Here is an 18,831-nt window from a genome sequence, read left to right on the forward strand (position 1 = left end):
TAGAGTGCAAGGCTCCGCTTTCATCTTTCTGAGGACCCTGGGAAGCATCGGGAATGGCGGAAATGCGTACGCAAAGACGTTGCGCCATGCGATAGAAAATGCATTCCCTAGGGACCCTGACTGGGGATGCCAGCTTGCGAAGTTTGGGCATTTGGCGTTCTTTCTGGTCGCAAACAGATCGATTTGCGGCGATCCCCTCTTGGAAAAGATCTGGTCCATGATTGCCTGGTCCAGTTCCCATTCATGCGACAATGTCCTCTGCCTGCTTAACGCGTCTGCAATTACATTGTCCTTGCCTGGGACATACTCCGCCCTTAGCGTTACATTGTGGAGAATGAGCCAATTCCAGATCTTTTGCGATTCGCGAGAGAGTGTCTGCGAACGCGTCCCTCCCTGTTTCTTTAGATAGTGCATCGTCGTAGTGTTGTCGGTCCTGACAAGCAGTAGGGAGTTCTTGATCCTTGGCAAGAATGACTGTAGGGCCAGGAAGACTGCCCTCAGTTCGAGTAGGTTGATGTGGAGATGTTTTTCCAGCTCTGACCATTTGCCACTTATCTGTAGTTCCTGCTGGACAGCTCCCCAACCCTCCAAGGAGGCGTCCATTGTGATGACATGAGGAGCTGCGGGAAGTAGGAATGTTAATCCCTGCAAGAGGTTTTTTGATGACATCCACCATTGCAATGCCTTGATGATTTGCACTGTAATAGTTACGCGGTCGTCGAACGACCCTGTGCATTGTGTCCATTGTCTGGACAAAGCCTCTTGTAGGGGACGCATTCGTAGACGGCAATGTGGTATGAGTAGGATGCATGATGACATCATTCCCAAAAGGGATTTGAAGGTACGAACTTGCAAAGTTTTCTTCGAGGCTACTGTTGAGGCTAGAGAAAGGAGATTGCGTTTTCGTTCCTGGGATGGAAACGCCTTTGCAGAACCTGTGTTCAGAGTTGCTCTGAGAAAGGTGATGATGCGAGAAGGTTGTAAAGTGGACTTTTCTTGGTTGAGTGTAAGACCCAAGTGACTGAAGAGATTGAGACAGGCGTTGGAGGATCTGGAGGCGCCTGCAAAGGATGGTGCCCTCACCAGCCAGTCGTCCGAATATGGGAAGACTTGGTGACCATGCTGCCTGAGGAAAGCTGCCACCGGGGAGAGACACTTGGTGAAGATGTGGGGCGCAGATTTGAGGCCACAAGGTAGGACACGGAACTGGAAGTGCCTGCCCGCAACTGCAAACCTCAGGTATTTTTTGTGATTTTTGTGGACTGGAACATGAAAGTATGCGTCCTGTAAGTCTAGGGACGTCATGAAATCCCCTTCCTCCAGGAGGTTCAAGATTTCCTGTATGGTGACCATGCGAAACGACTGCTTCTTTAAGAACTTGGTCAACGCTCTGAGGTCTAGAATGGGCCTCCATTTCTTTTCCTTTTTCTGAATGAGAAAGTAGCGGGAGTAAAATCCCTTCCCCTTCTGAGATGATTGTACTCTCTCTATCGCTCCTTTCCTGAGCATAATTGAGAGTTCTTGTAGAAGCAATCTTAGGTTTATGTGTTGCATTGGTCGAGGAGGAGTTGTCTGAGGGATACTTTCGAATTCCATGGAATGGCCAAATTGAATCAATTGAAGGACCCACCGGTCCGTGGTCATTCTTTTCCAATTCCTGAGAAAATGTGTAAATTTTTCTCCAATCTTTAAAGAAGTAGATGGGGGTTGGACTGGCTGGATGAATAGGTCATTGGCGTCCGCCATTGTTCCTCCTTTGATTTTTGCCCCTAACGGTTGACTTCCCGTATGAGGATTGTCGGCTGATGTTGTTGGCGAGTCTTTGGATTCTACCCTGGTTGGAAGAATATGATGATCTGCTCTGAAAACCACCTCTGTATGAGGGTTGTCCTAGTCCTCTGCTCCCTCGAAAGGACTGGTTCTTGTATTGGAGCGTACCCAGCGCCCTTGCCGGGTCCATGTCTTTTTTAATAGCTTGTAGAGCTTCGTCAATCTTGGCTCCAAACAGATGTTGGCCATCATATGGCATATCTAGGACTTTAGACTGTACCTCAGGTCTAAATGAGGTTGCCTTGAGCTACCCTTGCCTCCGTAAAACGGCTGCCCCGGCCAGCTGTCGGAATCCAGTCATCGCTACATCCATAGCGCAGTCTACTATTTCAGATGCTGACGTCTGACCCTCCAAAAGGATAGATTGTACTTCCTCTTTTGAGGCGTCTGGTAACTCAGATAAATACGGTGCAATATCCGCCCACAGCTGTCTATTGTAGCGTCCTAGAAGCGCCAGTGTATTTGCTGCCTTCACCGTCATTGCTGACATTGTAGAAAAACGCTTTCCTATATTGTCTAACTTCCTCCCCTCCTTGTCTGGTGGCGCTGTCAAGGGAGATGAGGGATTTCTTGAATTCTTTTGAGCCGCCTGTGTGACCACCGAATCAGGTATAGGGTGTCCTGTGAGGCAGGCCGCTGCTGACGGTGGGGCCTTGCATTTCTTATCCAGTCTTGGAACTACTGGCGAGACTGAGGCTGGAGTTTGCATCAACTGCAGACCCTGTTCCCATACATAATCAATTATTGGAATTGATCTTGCTGCTTTTTTAAGCGGTTCTTTAAAGTCGTATTGGAAACAGTCATGTTCCTGAGATTCCATCGTCATGTGGAAGCGTTTTGCCGCTCTCTCAACCAAAATGTGGAAACCACCGATGTCCACAGGTGGAGAGTCTGAAAAAGCGGGAATAGGAGAAGCTGGAGAATCGATGACATATTCGTCATAGTCTTCATGAATGGACTGGTCATCCTGCACCTCGCCCTCCTCTTGTTGATCTTCCTCTCCTTCTTCATCAGATGATAGAGGACAAGACACGTGCACCCTCTCCTGCTGGAGAGCTAAGGGCGGTGGTCGAGGCTGTGGCGATGGCACTGTCGCCGCTGGTGGAGGAGCTGGTGATTCTGGGAATCTTTGTTTATAGTCCTCAATAAGAAATCTTAAATCAGTCACTAGAGATGCTGACAGACACACCATGGGTGTAATATGCGTCTGTACTGTATGATGCTGGACTACTTCCTCGTCTGAGCTTTGACATTTCACCACTAGCTCAGAAGGGCTGTTTGCTTGGAGCATATCCTCCTCATCAGATTCATCTTGTAGGAGATGAGCTGGCGGTAGACTTTGCACCCGGCTTGGAGATTTTAACTCTGGCGTGATTGCCCTTTGAGATTTTGACCTGAGAAGTGGAATGGAAAACAGAATCAGTCATCAACACCTGGCTCATCGACCATGTATTGCCGACAGTCTGTTCATTCTGGACATTTGCCGTCGATGGGATTATCGACGTCGACTGCTCCAACAGGGCCGTCGACGATGGTTGCGTCGACGGTGCCGCTGTCGACGGCGTCTTCATAGTCGTCGACGCCTTCGTCGACGGTGGTGTTGTCGACGGTGTCTTCATCGTCGAGGACGTCTTCGTCGACGGTGCCGCTACCGACGGCGCCTTCATCGTCGTCGACGCTTTCGGTGTGCCCGTCGACGATGATGTTTTCGGCGATGTCTACGTTGACGTGGCCTTCGTCGACGGAGTTGACTTAGTCGTCGATACTGTCGTTGGCGATGCAGTCGTCGACGGCGTATTGGGCGTCGACGATGACTTTTTAATAACAATGGTCGACGACAAGTGCTTACCCGCCGTCAACGATGGGGTAATCGTCGTTGAAGAAGTTAATGTCGACGATGCCGTCGTCGTCGAGACTGCTGTCGTCGACGTTGAGACGTAGACAGGAGACACAGCCTTACTGAGCGCCGATGATGTCAATGAGGTAGTCGTCGACAACGGCGCAGGTTTTCTGAAGGTGTGAACCTCCTTGTCAGACGCTGATGTTGACAGGACCTCTGAAGACTTTCTAGCTGTCTTCTTTGGAGAAGCGTCTTGAGGGCTAGGGGAAGCTACCCTTGGTCTTTTGAGAGACAGTTTAGAGGAGACTGAAGAGCTCTCACCTTCTTCAGAGGATTTTAGATTGTCTCTGTCCTTGAGCATTTGGAGCCATAGTAGAAGGCGTCCTTCCCGGTCCTTGAGAGTCTTTGTGGAAAATGTCCTACATATTTTGCAGTCCTTAGATGAATGATCCGGGTATAGGCAATATAAGCATTTCTTGTGTTGGTCCTCGATGTGGAACCATTTTTTACCACAAGAGCATCCCTAATAAATCACTTTTACTTAGAAAGAATCCAAATTTTTGAAGAAATAAAGCTTTAGAAGCAAACCTGAGCAGAACTCAGGTGGAGACTCCCTTAGCACAACGTGCGGTAGAAAATCTGAGGGACTGAGGCACCTGCCAGGAAGGTTCTAGAGGGAGGTGATAGCAGATTGGCTCTTGTCTAGAGTTTGGTCCTTTTTACAAAAGGATATGGATATGTTACTAAGGTGAGGCCTTTAGGCCTACTATTCTCTATGTATGTCTATAGATATAGACCACAAATCCCGGCAGGCCTCGCGGCGGCGCGTGCACAGTGACGCGGGTCGCGCTCCTGAGAGCGCAAGAGGAGGATAAAAGCCGGAGAGACCCGGCAAAGCGGGGGAATCAATTACCTTTCTGCCGCCACCGCCACGAGTCATCTAAACAGCAGAGAAGGCTCCAGGGGACGCCGCCGCCGCCGCCACCGCCACCGCCAAGAGTCCTAGGACACCGGACTCCGCGCCGCCGCTCCGGGAGACCACAAATCCCGGCAGGCCTCGCGGCGGCGCGTGCACAGTGACGCGGGTCGCGCTCCTGAGAGCGCAAGAGGAGGATAAAAGCCGGAGAGACCCGGCAAAGCGGGGGAATCAATTACCTTTCTGCCGCCACCGCCACAAGTCATCTAAACAGCAGAGAAGGCTCCAGGGGACGCCGCCGCCACCGCCAAGAGTCCTAGGACACCGGACTCCGCGCCGCCGCTCCGGGTGACCACAAATCCCGGCAGGCCTCGCGGCGGCGCGTGCACAGTGACGCGGGTCGCGCTCCTGAGAGCGCAAGAGGAGGATAAAAGCCGGAGAGACCCGGCAAAGCGGGGGAATCAATTACCTTTCTGCCGCCACCGCCACGAGTCATCTAAACAGCAGAGAAGGCTCCAGGGGACGCCGCCGCCACCGCCAAGAGTCCTAGGACACCGGACTCCGCGCCGCCGCTCCGGGAGACCACAAATCCCGGCAGGCCTCGCGGCGGCGCGTGCACAGTGACGCGGGTCGCGCTCCTGAGAGCGCAAGAGGAGGATAAAAGCCGGAGAGACCCCGCGTCGCGGGACGCGAGCGGGACGCCCGGGGCCAAGCCCGGGCAAAGGGCGGGCCCTCTGTGGCCCTCAGGGGCCTGAAGTGGCCGGGTCGGGCCACCCCCCCAAGCACGCTCTACTGAAGCCACAAGCCAATTCTACGTTATAATCGGAGGAAAGGGGCTGTAAACACTGCTCAAAGATGACCAAAACTTGTAAAACTCCGATGGCCACACGATCAACCAGCAGACTAAAAACAGTGAGTACTCCTTTGCCCACTATTACTGCTATAGATAAAATGCTGCAAAAAACTATAAATGTTGTGGCGGATGCCATTCAGGACACTGAGAGGAGGCTCTCTTTGACACCTAATCTATGCTTCCCAGACTTGTCCTCACATACTAGTACAGAAGACCAAAATATGGAGGACACGGCCTCATCACAGGAGTCCCTTCTAATGCAATCATTTTCGGAACTACCAAGATCACATATCAAGGAAAAACCCTCTAATTCTTCTTCCATGGAGCTATTAGCGAACACCCTGGATAACAGTCTTATGATTCTAACTAGCAGCGCAAATAACATCCAACAGGCAAAAGATCCCACTTCCGCACTGGAAGTTCACACTGTGGAGAATGCCCCATTAGCCATTGCTATAACTGAAACCCAACCATCAAAACAACGCAATTCTCCAAAGACCAAGCGAAAAAAGCCTAGAATCAAACTTCCTAAAAGGAAAATCCATCACATATCAGGCAAACCCAAGCGATCGCTCAAAGACATGTGGCAGAAGAAAAGTCTAGAGAAACTCCCTGACCCAATACGGGGTGGGCCCTTATCAATTTCCCCATTAGTCTACGATGCACGTGGAAACACTAAGTCCAAAATAGGTATTTCTTTAGTTAATGAGGAAACAGGACACATTGATAAGCAGAGTAGTGCGATCTTACCATCAATGAGAGAGATTGAAGCCCTAATCAAAACACTTCTACAACCTATTAGCCATCAGATTGATAACATAGAAAGGGCGCTGAGTAAATTTGAGAGGGCTCAGAATGATATATCTTCTAGTATCCTCAGATTGCTTAAAACAACTAATACGCCTACTACCTTTTTTCCATCTTCAACAACCCTTAATGTAAAAAACTCAAAAACACTGAAAAAAGTAGATAACTCATTAAAGAACACAGGAAAACTAAATAAACCACAACCTCAGAGCCTACCCTTAACTGTTCAAACACCAAATTCACAATCAGTTCCCACCACCACTGTGATCACAATGACACCCATACTTAACACATCAAATACCCAACTAGATGAGGACGACAGTGAGTGGGCTGCAGAGGGTCACCTACCTAGTACAAACGTAGGCGCATCTGAGGACAAAAGTCGCACGGCTCCTCCTAAAGGTAACACTCAACTTAAAGATACAGGAATACAGCCCCCCAGACCTATTACAACACGATCACTAACACATATTAACCTGCCTCCACAGTCCAACCCCTACCCAATAGTCATGATTGGGGTGCCAAAAGTTGCTGACAACAGGGAGGAAACGCGGGAGGAACTGAGGAACAAAGCAATGCAATGGCTTTCCACACATAGGCCCCTCCCCCCAAACATAATAGGTACCATCCAACATGTCAAAAGAGTAGAGTGGGTGGGTACTCGCTTCAAATCCACAGAGGGTGACTGTATTGTGGTCACCTTTAAATATCTAGGACCGGCAAAATTCATCGCAGGATGGAGAAGCCCTGGGACAAACAGCTTGATCCGAACTATGGGACTAAGCTACTTTTATCCAGTCCGTTTAGACACCTACAGGAACAAAACCAAATACAATTATACCCAAGAAGGACCTTACAGGACACAGCAGAATAATCAACCCTGGCTGGCCTCTGTCCCACCCCGCCCAGACATACCAATGGGCCTAGACCAACACCTATATTCTCACCCATGGGGAAATAAAGTGTACAACTACCAACCAACAGAAATAGCTGAACGTCAAGGGCATGGTTTCTACCGAGCCTATAACCACACTACCTCACAATATAATGACTACGGGTTTCCTACAGCCAACAGATATGATGCTCTCTTCAACCACGACCAATTGGATGAGGTTGATTGACTGCCATCTGACTTGTTTCCCGTCTCATTTCCTGATAAAACAAACAGCTATGTAGAAAATATGACCACTTCACCTAAAACATCTAATTCCCCAGTGGTCATTCCATCCAATACCACCTTCACGATGAGATTAAGCAACTCAGTCAGCCATCAAGCAAAGCAAGCCCCGGCCCCTTTAGCGGACGAGGAAGGCAGTTTTCCTACACTTATAGCTTGCCGACCTCAACCATCACCTGTAATTCCAAGGACGAACCCTGTGACAAGGGACAACCCAGAACTGTGCCCTCTCTCTATCACAACATCTGCATTAAACCTAGAGCACAATGTCCCTAATTCAATCAAAATATTGTCTTGGAATATTGCAGGATTGGCCTCTAAAATTAATGACCAGTCGTGGGAAGTTTTTGTAAAAAATTACACCATCCTGTGTTTTCAGGAAACATGGCTGATAGATAACACCTTCATTGAGGGATTTCAAAGTTTTTTTGTTCCCGCATCCCCTTCGCCCAGTGGCAGGGCAAAGGGGGGCTTGGCAATATTTATTAGTCTGTCTCTTAAAATGCAGATTAACCGTGTGCAGTTGGATAGCAGGAATATACAGGTACTGACTCTCAGAAGGGGGAAGAAAGCTATAACCCTAATTAACTTCTACAACTCTGTCGCAAATTCGAATGACTGCAATATTGACAATCTTGAAAGTTACCTAAATGAAAATGGGACAAAATTACCACAGGATAAAATTCTTCTTGGTGATTTTAATACACATATTTGCGGCAATCCTCTCTTAACCACTCTGGGATCCTTGGGCTGCGGACTCAGAACAGGTCCCCACTTCACACATTGCCATCGTGGAACTAAACTGAACACCCTAACGGATACCGTGAACTTGACCATGGCATTATCTATGAAAGACGACTCCTTTTCCTTCAAAGATCCAACCTATAAAGGATCTGAGTCAGGGTCTTTTATAGATCATATCCTCCTTTCTGCTGGGGTTGTCCAACAGGTTTTAAACTTCGACATTCTTAATAGCATTCATAGTGATCACAATCCTTTGTACCTTGAACTACAATGCGGCTCCTTAGTACTCCAAAAAAACATTAAGGACTCCGGGGTACTTAAGTCGGTCAACAACAACCGCCGCTTAAAATGGAACCTGGTAAATAGCGACAAATTGTATGAGACCGTTGCTTTACATTGTGAACCTGAACTTAAGCTCTGTGCTACAAATTCCGCTCCACCAGAAGCTATTTTATCCGCCTTTGCTGTAGTGTCCAAAAGGATTGATCAACTATTGACTGTAACCACCAAGGGAACAATTGATCAACACCCTCGTTGGTTTGATCACGCTTGTTCTTCAGCAAACCGTAAATTAAAAGCTGCTCTTAAAAACAAACCGAGAGACTCTGCATTTATTAAGGCCCTTCGAGCAGATTACAAAAACGCCCTTGCCACACGCAAAAAGTCAATCAAAATTAAAACATGGGAATCTTTGCTCGACCCCTCTACTTTGGGCAATAGTTCAAAATTCTGGAACATAATAAACAAACCACTCTTTGGCGACCCAAATGATGAGAGTCTCGGTACAGTCATACCGGAGAATGAATGGATCACCCACTTTGGAGCTATCTTCAAGAGCGACGCCCCACAGTCTTTAGAACCATTTCATCTCCCTGAAAGCAGTCCGCTACATTTTTCAACGAAAGAAATTGAACTAGGGATACTCGGTCTCTCCAGTAACAAAGCCCCGGGCCCTGATGGTCTTCCACCTGACCTATTCAAATCTAACATCACCTTATGGGCACCCATTCTCACATCTGTCATCAATGCCGGGGTCGAAGTGGGGGCTCTTAAATCTTGGGGAGCATCTACTATTGTCCCTGTTTACAAAAAGGGTGACAGAACAAAAGCGGCCTGTTACAGACCAATCTCCCTGATAAACTCTGTTGCGAAGGTAGTGGGCGGGGTACTACTAAAGAGGCTGAATGCATGGGCCAAACAAAACAACATAATGACCCCTGCACAGTATAGATTCAGACCAGGACATGCAACAACTACACAGTGTCTGAATTTATATCTAATAAGTGGTAAATACACCCAAGCAAGAGAGGGAACTTTGTATATGGCCTTTATGGACCTTTCTTCGGCCTTTGACTGTGTCGATAGAAGCAAATTATGGGAAGTCCTGCAAAATATGGGCGTTGAAAATAATTTGATCAACTTTTTGGCCGACCTACACAACGACACCCGTGCAAATGTACGTTTCACAAGAGACTTGCAAGTAACGAGAGATTTTAAAATTAACCGGGGAGTCAGGCAGGGCTGTATTTTAGCACCTTTTCTTTTTAATTTATATATAAATGGACTCGAAGACCACTTGGTAAAAACAGACACGGATTATCCTCGAATTGGGAAAACAGGCGTGCCGGTCCTGTTGTACGCGGACGACGCCGTTCTTTTATCCAGAACCGCACTCGGACTCCAAAAATTATTGGATTCTTTTTTTCAATTCATGTCCTCACGTGGCCTAAACATCAATAACTCCAAATCTTTTGTTATGTCGGTTGGATTAACTCCCAAAAAACGATACCCCTTCTCAGTCAATGGGGAAAACATACCGCTAACAAAAACATTTTCGTATTTAGGAGTACTGTTTGACCACAAACTCACATGGGGCCCTGCCATAACCAAAAAGAAAGGCGAAATATTAAGGACCAACTCTGGAATAATGGATTTTGCTCGCAAATTGGGTAACACTCCAGTGTCCGCTATAATGAAGCTCTATCAGGCAAAAAGCGTTGCGGTGGCATGTTACGGAAGCGAACTGTGGGGGTTCCTATCAGTAGATGCCCTGGTGACTCTTGAAAACAACTTTCTGAAACAGGTCATGAATTTGCCAAAGAGTACCGCTAACTTCTCTGTACATGAGGAACTGGGCACACCGTACCTAGCAGACAAAATCGCTGCAAACCCTTTGCTCTGCTGGTTAAACTGTTGGCACAATATATCTATACCACTGACTCATAACATCCTTGCTGAAGCCCTTACTTGGGAAGGACAACTCAAGTTACCCTGGTTGAAATACATCCGAAACTGCTGGAAAGATCTGGGTAGATTAGACCTTTACCTAACACCCCAGAATACCACCAAGAAAGATGTCAACTTTGTAAAAAATACTTTTATACTGAAGCGACAACTTGACAGGGAAGAAATTGAGTTAAAAAAGTCTAGCGTAAGGAGCCACACATTAATAAAGACCTGTGTGTTCTCAGAACCATATTTATCATGGAATATATCCAGATATGAACGCTTCCTGCTGAGCAGATTCCGATTTGGTCTCTACCATCTGCTCCTAGCCGTGCAGAGTGGAGCCCATAGAGGTCAAGTGTTGCCAGCTTGCGGCTGCGACAATAAGTCTCCGCAAGACTTGGCTCACTTTTTATTCCTATGTTCTTATTATTCAAGTCCACGAAATATGTTTTTAAAACCTTTGCTCAAAAGGATGAATTTTATACAAATTAAGCCTGCACTCCTATACCTTCAAATGTTGCACGAAGACAGCACTTTTTTTACCTGCAAGTTTTTAAAAACAGCCTTGAAGTTTAGATTAAGTATGGAAGGATGATTCCAAGCTGAATTGTATTACAGATGTAATTTCGTCTTGATTAAGTACATTCACATTGGACTACTGTATCTTGTCTTTTTAAAAAAAATTCTCTCGCAAATTGCTTATTTTTTTAACGTGTTTGCTGAAAAATGTTCTTCTATGAATGAATTGTATATTATTGTATTATGTGCTTTTATGACTGCTTTTCTGTCAGTCGAATAAAGAAATTTTTGAATTTGAATTTGAATGTCTATAGGACATTACTTTTCTATGTACCGGAGACTCCTGTCTCGACGCTGGGGAATGATTCAGGCATGTGAATCTATGAAAGACACCCATAATACTGGATAACATTACTATTTTGATGCATACTACTAACGGTAGATTCCCTACTGGGCTGCAGTGCATTGTACACATGAATGTCCTTCAGGACCAAGCGTGCACTCTTTACCTCATGCAGTAGTGCTAGCAAAGCATGGATAGATACCCATGTAACTTCCTGGAAGATGTTAAATCTAGGACACCCAATCCAAAGTAGATGTTGTGGTCTTTGCTCTGGTGGAAAGTTCTTGAAAGCCTGTGGAGAATCTTTTTTTCCAAATAAATTGATTGTGTTTTGGCTACTTGCTGCATTTCCACCCAATCAGCCACCTCGGATCACAGCTCTTCAGCTGGATCCACTCAATCGACTTGCTGGTGGGTCAGCAGGCACTGCAGAAGTGAGGGCAGATACTTAGGGTTGACCATTGGGAGTACCATGCACTCCTATAAGAATTTAAACTTACCAGAACACACTTTTTTTTCGATGGCACAAGAAACATGTACAGGAGGCCAGAATGTAAGCAAAGGCCGAACATGTGTCTTAGACACCCCTGAGGATTGACGGGTGGAGGGGTGGGGGTATCTCCAAGGCACAAAAGTTTGAACAATGAGCATTTCTGGAGACAATGAATAGATCAGTCAATCGCCTGCCCTGATGTTGAGGGATACAATTAGGTGAACAACCATCTTGATAGCTCACAGATTAAGGAAATTAATGTGGTAGTTCTGCTCGATCTGAGACCAGCGATCTACCATCACTCATCCAGATGACCTCTTCAGCTAACAGATGATGCATTCATCATTACTGTAACCTTGGAATGGGCTAAGGAAAATGGTTTGCCGCATATCAGAATAGCCTTAAATCATCTACCACCGATGGTTATGAACCGATTAGTCAGAAAAGGAGATTCTGTAAGCTATGCCTCTCAGTGCTGGTCCACGGCTACTGCATGTTCCTGTGAAGGGCCTGCATAGGCCTGTGGGCATGAGACACTAGCAGGAAGCAGAATAGCAAGAGCCCATGTAGCCTCAGAACCATCCAGGCATAAAGAGATGTGCTCAGGTATGTGATTGTACTGTTTCCATGAAAATGAATGAGTAAGGTAAAATAACTCACGAGTGAACCATGCATCCATCTGCGAGTGGAATGAGCTAACAGACAAGAAGTAGGGATGAGAAGAAGAGGGCGAGGGGCAACATTATAGACATTGTAGAGAATAAACCCAGGAACTCCTCGACTGCTGTAAATCCCCTGACACGATAAAACCCAAGAAACTTTACTCTTTATTGCACATTCCCACACCATTACACCATGGGAATTGTAGAAGCACTATTCTCAACTGTAGTCTGTATTTAAAGATGAACAATATATGTCTCACCTCCAGTTGTAAGGAATCGATTTTTTCTTCCTGACAGGTCTCGCCCTCACACTCGTATTGAACAATTTTTCCATCTGTTTTACTTGCGACCAGTCGATGGACATAATTATCTTAAAGAAAAAAAAGGCAAGGGTCACAATATAGTTGGCAGAACTAAGTAAAATTCAGCCAAAGCGTATAGTGTTGAGATGATGTAGAACCTGAATGGCAAGTCCAGCTGTAAAAAATAGTTAATCCCAACATTGCATTTAAAAGTATTCAAAATCAGTTGAATAATTCAGTAGTCAATAGAGGAAAATTTGAGCTCAAAGTTGACCACAGTTCTACCACTTTTGCAACAGAAGATCCTAAAATGGTTTTATACTTTACACCAATAAACAGAGATTGAAAAGTAAACAAATATTTGGATTGTAATTAAAATAATACTACTTCAAACCGCTCTGATCAAGCATTCAAAAATTATTTCTTATATTTCATTAGTCCAATGTGAATCATTCATTTCAAATGCTAGACACATCTGAAACACACATTATTATTATTATTATAACAAAATAAAACAGAGATATCACATTACACCACCTACTAAGCAGTCCATCATCTAAATCAATTTTCCTCAGAGTAACTAACCTAACAAAACCGAATTACAGCTAGAAGCTCCGACGTGTGAACAACCCTCAAAACACAAGAATTCAACAGTACACACTCACAATCAAGTTGCGCAGGCACTGGCTAATGGGTTTATACTCCTTGCCAAAGCACTTTTAAAATAAGCAATAACTGGGACCATTCAACACCTAATCACCTAATACATCGCACAATCTTAACATAATAAAACTGCCTAATAGACCTACAAAAAAGGGAACTAATACAGGACTAACATTAAAAAAATATTCACCTTATTAGAAACAGCCTGGACAAATATCACTTGCCACTACTGCTCTTTAAACTTCAATACTAATGTGCAACCAACTAATTCACTCAACTTAAAAAAGTTTTAGATGCAATTAAAATAGATTTACGCCCTATGTACCAAAGAATGCACAATATCAATACTGTTCAAAATATTTTTGACACTACTTAAATCACTACCGGACTTTGGAAATATAAACACACAGGATTTACTTAGCACACCTCCTTGATGTACCACTTCACTAGACATCTTGTCATGGAGAGAGGTGTGACCTCCTTACTCACCAGACCAACAATGCCTTGTCCCTCTATGCTAATTAATTTAACCTCAGAACCCCCCCACTTTTCTTCTAACTTCTTCCACTCATACATGCACACTCATATCACACTACCCGTCCTGTGTTTTGCAAAAAGTATCTCCTCCTGGGAGAGTTTACACCTTCTGGGAGGGGATCAGATCCCTAGCTTAGTGGCAGCAGTTGTGGTCTGACAGCCAGAGCACGAGAAAGTCTTAGGCAACCTCTAAGGTAGCCACCTGGATGCATGCCACATCAACCTAATTAAATATGCAGGGCACCATAAAAGACAGTACGCCTGTTATGAATGTATATGAGAGCATGTTTATTTAAAAAACTAAAGGCCCGATGTAGGTAAATCCCATTTACCGATTTTGAAATACCGAATTTTACCGATTCGGTATTTCAAAATCGGTAAAAGGGATGTAGGTCCCAACATCTGGAATCGTTACCGATTCCTTACAAATTCGGTATTTACCGATTCGGTAAATACCGAATCGGTATTTGCTATTGAATCCTATGGGCCTTTGAAGCCCATAGGATTAAAGTCAAATACCGAATCGGTATTTACCGAATCAGTAAATACCGAATTTGGCAAGGGTGCAGGGGGTGTCACTTTGACACCCTCTAGCACCCCCAAAACGGGCATGTGTGCAATGTGGCACACAGACATGCCCTAAGGGCACGTCTGTCTGTCACATGGCACATGTGTACATGCACATATGTGCATGTAACCAGGAATCGGTATTTTACCATGGATTTGTATTCCATGGTAAAATACCGATTCTGTAAGCCATGTGCTGATGGAACATTGGCTACCTACATTGCATTATCGGTAATTTTACTGAATCGTTATCATTACCGATTCGGTAATGATAACGATGCGGTAAAATTACCGAAAATGTGCCCCTACATCTCAATAGCCCTTTACCGATCGGAAACGGCCAAAAATCTGTATTTTCGGCCGATTCCGATCGGTAAAGGGCTACCTACATCGGGCCCTAAATGGTTCTTACTTGAAGACCATTATCCAATATCTCTTTTACTCTTTATATTATTGCCCAGATTGAAATTTACGCCCGGATGATGACCTTGACATAAAAACACATGCATCCCCGATCCACACAGAGGTCGATATGTGTTGGCTTAAAATCTGGGGAAGAAGTTTGAGATCCTGCTCAACACATAAGTTTAATAATACCACTTGTGGATATAAAACAGTGACTTAAGCGACAAAGAATATTAATTGGTCATAAAAAGAGAAGGAATCTGATAGATGTTCTTTCATCCCCAGATGGGGAATACATTAGATGTAGTGAGCTGAGAACAACTCGGACTTAGTACATCCTCACACGTTTCACAAGAACTTTGGATTGTGTCTAATATGAAGGTTTGATGTTTCTTGTTTTTATATATGTTTCTTGTTGTAGCTTGAGTTATTGGATTTGATGTTGCACCTATATTGCAGATGAAGAGACCAAGGTAAAATAAAATAAAAATATTGAGAAAAATGAATGTAAAAACATTATGAGATTAACTCTTAAACACACTGGATTCAAGTGGATGTTTTGTTGAAAAATTGAATGTGGGTTGATGATCCCGTGGGGTACATATTTGTTGTACTACATCGACCTTGGCACAAGAATCGTGTCGGGTGACGAGACAAGTTGTTTGATACCAAACCATAAAGGAGCTGCCAATCTCAGGGGTGCCCGGTTGCCAGCCCATATTATCCTATACCGCTGATCAATTATAGTAGCCCTCAAGGGAAAAGGCTACTATAGGGACATATAAGTTTGCACTTATATGTTCTCACCCTTAATATAATGGAGACTGCTTCCTGGGCTCAGAAGGCTTTTCATATGGGTGGCTGGAATATATTAAAAATAGTGCTTTGACCTCGCTACGCATGGTAAAGTCAAAGTTGAATTTGATCAATTTTCACTGCTCCTGCAGTCTGCAATGGCAGGACTGCTGCCATCTGTTTACTTGGGTCACTCAGGGTGGCACAAACAAAGCTGGAGGTCCGTGTAACCCCTTTAACTCCCATGCCGTAGATACCAATGGTACCATTTACCAGGGACCTATAAGGGGGTTAAAGTCTTTGCCAATTGGGGTTACCAATTCACATGTATCATTTTTTAGGGAGCGAACACTGGTACTGGGGCCTGGGCAGCAGGTTTGGGTGCACTTTCAGAACCATAACCATTGGTGCAAAGAGTGTGGGACAGTGCATGCATGAATAACCAAACAAAAATGGCACTTACCTAAAGGCATTTTGTTTTTAAAAATGAAAATACGGCTTTGGGATTTTGTTTTTAAAAAGAAAAAAAATTCATGGTTGGACAGCTCCGTCATGCTGATGGAATAGTGCGTTAAACACACAATAAACACTGCCATTTTACCCACCACCAGCTTGTAAGTCATTTCTAAATTTGGCGGGCAAAGTAGTCTCAGCATGGCAGATGTTAAGTCCTCCACCAGGGAGTCTTCTGTCAGCCAAAATGTAAATATGGCCTTTACCAAGAACTTCTCTTTTTTTTTGCAATCTAAACACCCGGAGGTGTCCAGCGCGGTGTAACTTTAATTCATTCTGTTCACATTTCCATAATACTGTACAAAAGTTGAAAGTGTGTACATAGCTAGTATTACTTATTTACTTCCATTTTGTTTTGGAAATTTTTGTAATCTTTTGAGATCCACAAATGGACAACCAACCAGTGTTCTCATATGTCTCCATATAAAAAACAAACTATTTTTGTGGGTGGCAATAGCACCCACGATTAGAGAATGCTAAAAACACAACTTAGACACATCACATTCATGAAGAGAAAACGCATTTTTTTTTTTGCAATGCGAGTAGCTGTGAATTTTGGACCATAGCTCAGCCGGCACCTACACAAACCTGCACATTTTTTTAAACTAGACAACCAGGGGAGTCCATGGTTGTGTGCCTTGCATGGATTCCTTGTGTTTTTAACCCACAATGCTTTGCAAACCTCAAACTCTGCATGAAATCAGGCATTTACCTTTATTTCTGTAATGGAAACTTCCAGAATACGCAGTAATCCACAAAATACCTTCCACTTTGCATTACCCCACTTGTGGCGATAAAAACATTTGCCCCACTTGTGTGGCTGGGCCAGATGATTAAAATCGGTTTTCAGTTTTTGTACTGTTTACCTATAAACCAGTTGAAACACACGAACAGCGCTGTAAGAGGTGACAAGATTCCTGCATGTTTCACTATCCATATCTTACACGTAGACAAACGTTTTTTACACAGTCCGTCATGACAACCCTACACATAGTATCAATTAACGCACAGGGCTTAAACTTCCCACTCACGCATCAAGCTCTGGCTTAGGCATAAGGAGGTGGATGTGATGTTGCTCCAGGAGACTCAACTTCTTAAGGAGGACACGAAGCGCCTCAGTTTCTATTGGTACCCCACACTATTTCACTCTTCGTATGTCTGCAAGTCCTTTGGTGTGGCAATCATCCTCCGTAGGGACCTATTCTATCATTTCAAAAGCACGTATAGGGACCGAGAGGGTCGTCAAGTGGGGATACTTCTATACCGACTTATTCTGGAGGATCTCCCACTTCGGCATTGGGCCTATTTTTTTGGGCGGTGACCGCAATATTCCTCTGCACACAGGACTGGGTTGCTCTCACCAACACAGGGTGATCACCGCCCTGCCACAGCCATGACACAGGGGTTGTTAGAATCTGGCATTGGTGGATGCCTGGCACCACTATCACACACACAAACATGATTATACATTCTATTCCAAAGTGCATAAAACTGCTCATGCCTGAACTAACTTTTGGTCTCACAGTCTGTGCTGCCTAGGATAACAGACTCCAAAAATCGATGTCATAGTCCTGTCCAATCATATCCCGGTGTGGCTGATGGCGGGGCACGCTGACCCGCAGAGACCATTCCGAGGCCAAGTTAAACGAGGTCACACTCCGAGACAAAACTCTGCGCACCTGTAGCAAAGATACAATAAAATATTACTTTGTCGAGAATGACAATGGCGAAGTGTCCCTTGCAATCTTTTGGAAAGCGACCAAGGCAGGTTTTCCAAAGAGAGCTCAGTTCGAGAGTGCGGCTAATCTCTACAAACAAGAATTCGAAATTCAGATATCTCAGGCTGAGGGAGCACAAGAAGGTCAGAGACGCAGAGGGCCAATTGCATCAAGAGACAGTGGAAACTCTCGTAGTTTTTCAGCAATTTTACTCTATTCTGTTTCGGGCCCAGAACCTAGATGGTCACTGCAAGATGAATATCTCTGTGACTTTACACCCCTGAATAAGGCTCCGGGCCCGATGGGCTTCCAGCCACCTTTTACAAATAAATATGCCTCCCTACTGATAGAATCCCCAATATCGGATTTCTACAATACTTTAATGTCAGGGGTAGTTCAAGACACAATGCTAGTGTTCCACATACCCTTCTTCTGAAGCCCGACAAGCCCTCAACGCTTTGCTCATCTTATAGGCCCATTGCGTTACTGAATAGTGGCATAAAACTCTGTGTCGGTAATCGTGGCCCGGCTCCAGCCTACCTTGTCCACCCTTATTGCTCCTCAGATATCAGGTTTTATCTGCCATAGGCAAGCAAACAACCACAAGAGATGGCAGATGCATCGACACCAACTGATGGCCCTTCTCTTCCTGGATGCTGAGAAGGTTTTCGACAGAGTAGATTAGGCAAACCTGTTGAGGGTACTGGACTAGATCCATGTAGGTCCAAAAATGAAAATGTTAATCCAGGCAAACTTCAAAAAGCAGTCTGCCAAGCTTAAAATCAATGGAGCCTTCACGCCAGACATCCCCTTGATGAGGGGCACGAGACGGTGTCCCTTGTCCCCTCTCATATTTGCCTTAGTCATGGAGCACAAACTAGCCTGCTTCGCTGATGATATACTGTGGTTTGTCACCGA

The 18,831-nt window shown here is 44.9% G+C and overlaps 1 protein-coding gene across 1 annotated transcript in view; it reads right to left on the reverse strand.

Moving 5' to 3' along the window:
* The window catches only part of BRAP (BRCA1 associated protein), a 281,450-nt gene that overhangs the window by 93,558 nt on the left and 169,061 nt on the right, over window positions 1-18,831 (reverse strand). The window contains exon 9 of the mRNA XM_086943057.1: window positions 12,674-12,783. Coding sequence (XP_086799183.1) covers window positions 12,674-12,783 — 110 coding nt within the window. The remainder of the gene's footprint in view (window positions 1-12,673; window positions 12,784-18,831) is intronic.

Source organism: Lissotriton vulgaris, chromosome 11 (assembly GCF_964263255.1).
Source record: "Lissotriton vulgaris chromosome 11, aLisVul1.2, whole genome shotgun sequence".
NCBI lineage: Eukaryota > Metazoa > Chordata > Amphibia > Caudata > Salamandridae > Lissotriton > Lissotriton vulgaris.